At 42.3% G+C, this 3533-nt stretch overlaps 1 protein-coding gene across 1 annotated transcript; it reads right to left on the reverse strand.

The window, feature by feature from the left end:
- Positions 1-1035: 1035 nt before the first annotated feature.
- Positions 1036-3302, reverse strand: LOC147419387 (putative histone chaperone ASF1A). The gene is made up of 3 exons (XM_086505540.1): positions 2829-3302; positions 2207-2322; positions 1036-1672 (listed from the first exon to the last, which is right to left on the reverse strand). Exons 1-3 carry the CDS (start codon positions 2935-2937, stop codon positions 1328-1330), a joined length of 570 nt encoding a protein of 189 aa, XP_086361666.1. The 5' UTR covers positions 2938-3302; the 3' UTR covers positions 1036-1327.
- Positions 3303-3533: the final 231 nt, after the last annotated feature.

A 3533-nucleotide genomic window follows, 5' to 3' on the forward strand; every position in this document is an offset into this window, starting at 1 on the left:
GCTAAAGGTGTGATTCTTAACCCTCATTGGGGAGAAGTTGCAAGAAGGATAAACAATAAAGGACTCCAACAATTTATCTAATCAAATATTGGTTTTTCGTTTTAAGCCAAAAATAGAAAAAGACAAGTTTGAGATCTTTGGCTAGAGCTTATCCATACTCTCAGGGGACAGTTTGAGAGACTCCAAGGCAACTCCGACCGCATGCGAGAGCGTAGAGAGGCTTTCCTTCGACTTTGGCGTCCTAGACATGTCTTCACCATGGTCCAGATGGCACTACCGTCCTCTCATCTCCTGATTTAGCCTCATTGTACACATGTTTTTTCATTGGGAGAGGCTCTCCTTATGTTTGTTGTAGCCCTCTCTAGTAGAGGTGATTGTAGCCCTATGGACATTTTCATTAACTATTTGAAGGATCTTTTTCTCAGAGAAAAAAAAGAATGCCTTTGACATTAGGGCAAGCCAAAAGGTCAAGCCAAAATTGAGGATCTTGAATGCTTCTTGGCTTTAAAGATGGTGATGCTACCACAAGAAGACTTAAAATTTCTCATGTAGGAAAATGGAGTCTTTTTCAGTGTTTTTCATACAATGCATAACATCATGAGCTTCTACTCGAGAGGCACCACAAACCTAGCTAGGTACGATTGGGGGAGAAGGACCACCGACCCCCCCACCGGGCCAACAATCCCTTGCCCCCAATTGTACCTAGCTAGGTATGCAACGCCTCCCTCACAAAGGCTCATGATGTTGAGGTAAGTCACAATGTGGGAAAGATTGTGAGAAACATAAGAGACAATGATTTCGAACGAATGTTGTAAGCAATAGAAAAGGCGACAATATCGAACGAATGTACGTGCTAATTTATGCACCAAAAGAGTAATCTATAAACAAGAAATTTACTTTTCACCTAAATTCAAAAACCAGACAATAGTTCGTAGTTCAAAGGTGGTTCCACAGCATACAAGATACTCCATGACTTTGGGCCTGCATTATCAATGCACTGATGCACAGAAGACTCTGTATGCGACAATTGAGCTGTTATCTTGTTACAAAGCTTACAGAATACTTCTGGGTCTTCATCAACAAAATACCTTACAACTGCAAATCCTGTGAGTGCCAGTAAGCTTCATTGGTACTGCATTGTAAGCTCAATGCTGACTGATGTCAATTCTTCTCAAACTCTATACAAAAAGGGGGACTCAATTTTTCCCCTGAAGAAAGGCACCAAAGCATGTGTGCATGTGTTTGTAGAGCCTATGGGTAACCACTTGCTAAAAGCGAGCCGGGTAATGAGCACAGATGCAGATCTAAATTTGAACTATAATCCCAATTAAGGACCTTGTGTGACCAATGGGTCCTCAACACAGGATGTACTAGTAGGTTCAGATTCCTCCAACAGCGGAGGAATTTCGACAAGATCAGCTGATTTTAGCTCTGCATCAAAGATAATGGGGAACTTCGTGACCCGAGGCTTGTCTGCCAGTATGTTTCTTTGAATCCTGTCGACCAGAACTTTAGCTGGGGGCTCTTCTCTTAGCTTCTCATCTTCATAATCATTGTTTACGTAGTACCCCACTCTCACAAACTCTTGGCCCTTGTATGAACAGGTTAGCAGAAGCACAGTCACACCTATTATATCCTCCTCTGGTATCTTAGATGCATCTGGAGGATCGGCCTGTAAGGCAACAAAAATGCTCTCAGAAATCAATCCATCAGATCAATACACCAGTTATAATCAGATCGATGCCTGAAAAACCTTAGTTGCCTACACATTTTGAAATGCAACTCTACATTTTTACAAGGTAAGAAAAAATTTGAAGGAATTCAGTGTAAAATTCTTCAAATATGATCAAATTACCTCTAAAAATCAGATCAGTGCTTAAAAAAAAGCCCCAAGTTCAGTAAAATTCCACACAAAATTTTAAAGTAGAAGGTACAGTAAAGTATAAATCTTGGAGGACCTTAGTGTAAAAATAGTCGAGTATGATCGAATGCATAGGTTCATGCACACAAGCACTCCACCAAGACATGTGCATAGAATCCTAACAAGCATCGAGCAGGCATATGTGCAAAACAAGATTACATGCTTTCTTAGCACAGGGCACCTTTCCTGAAAGCAGATAATTCGCAACCTTTGTCATCAGTGACAATTGAGCATATTAAATGCACCAAAATTTATGGCCTTTTCAAGCAAGCCTCAGAGCCCAACCTGGAAAACAAATCTGTAGTTGCCCACATTCACAGGTCCTACAAGAACACTTTCCAGCACTTGATCATACTTCTCGTCCTCAGCTGATCCGACATAAATAAGCTTCCACTCCAAATCTGCAAGAGCAGACCAGTGTCATATATAAGTAAGTTCGAAGGCCGGAGGATAGATATTGCAAGTAAAGTAACCCCATATTAATTGAAAGAAACCATCTCTTGCTCAAAGTGATTCAAAGTTCTTTTGTCCCACTAGGGCAAAAGCTGAAACCGCCCCATAGCAAGTGCATCAGAAAAAACATACAAATTCATCAAAACTACGTTCAGAGCATGCGCCCACTGGATTACTTTCACATAAAATCAGTTGAGTGCAAAGAAACAAAGAGAACAGCCCAATAATAGCCAAGGTGATTACATAGCAACCTATGAAAATGCAAATTCAAAGTGTAAAGGCCTGCATTCTGCTGCACTTAGAAGAAGCATCCGCACGGAGTGGTTAGATAGTGCAAGTGCAGCGTATTCATGTCAATCTCCTCAAAAATTCAAGTAAGCACTTTAAGCAATGGTCTTTTAGCAATTCAAGTGAAGCTTAATCATAAAGTCGGTTTTCTGTGTGTAGCGCTTACCGTCTATAAGAGACAGGTGGCACTCGTAGGAGATCTCGAATTGGAAGGGATTCTGAAAAGCGGCAGGATTGTCCAGAACCGTAACATTTGTCACGTTTACTGCGCTCATTCTTGATCTTCCCTCAGATCACGATTGAAGGCAGCAGATTAGGCAGACAAACCCACTCTCTCTCTCTCTCTCTCTCTCTCTCTCTCTCTCTCTCTCTCTCTCTGTCGCCACCCAAATGACCTCTGATGGCGATCATAAACCGGCCGAGCTGATGATCTCTCTCTCTCTCTCTCTCTCTCTCTCTCTCTCTCTCTCTCTCTCTCTCTCTGCGTTTAGCTGTGAAGCATAGCACCCGCGTTGTTGTTGTTTGATGGTGGCAGTGGTGTTGTGCAAGATAAACTGGGCCTGGAAAAAAGTGGGAAAATTGAAACAAGAAAGCGACACCCAAAAATGGAATTGTTGGCGGGAGAATTTACCGCCAACAGCATTGAAATGCTGAACACGGTGCACCTCCTTCTTGGGAAAAGGTTAGAAAAGAGGCTGTTCTAGCCTCGTATATAAAAGCCATGCCCAATAGTGAAGGGATCAACGACCAATGTTCAATCCGTTGCTGATGGACTTTCATGGAGAAAAACAATTAGGGTTCCCACTGTCGCGATTGTGCGTTGAATCCCAGACCTCCTACTCGGCATTGCAACACCCTAACCCACCCACCT

The sequence above is a fragment of the Adiantum capillus-veneris genome, chromosome 29, assembly GCF_014529385.1.
Source record: "Adiantum capillus-veneris isolate H3 chromosome 29, ASM1452938v2, whole genome shotgun sequence".
In the NCBI taxonomy this organism is placed as follows: Eukaryota; Viridiplantae; Streptophyta; class Polypodiopsida; order Polypodiales; family Pteridaceae; genus Adiantum; species Adiantum capillus-veneris.

Excerpts from the sequence above, each read along its gene's own strand:
- LOC147419387 (XM_086505540.1), bottom strand. The coding sequence starts at position 2,937 with ATGAGCGCAGTAAACGTGACAAATGTTACGGTTCTGGACAATCCTGCC. Across the intron at positions 2,323-2,828 it reads CCACCTGTCTCTTATAGACG|ATTTGGAGTGGAAGCTTATT; the intron begins GTAAGCGCTACA and ends CTGCTCTTGCAG. Across the intron at positions 1,673-2,206 it reads ACTACAGATTTGTTTTCCAG|GCCGATCCTCCAGATGCATC; the intron begins GTTGGGCTCTGA and ends GTTGCCTTACAG.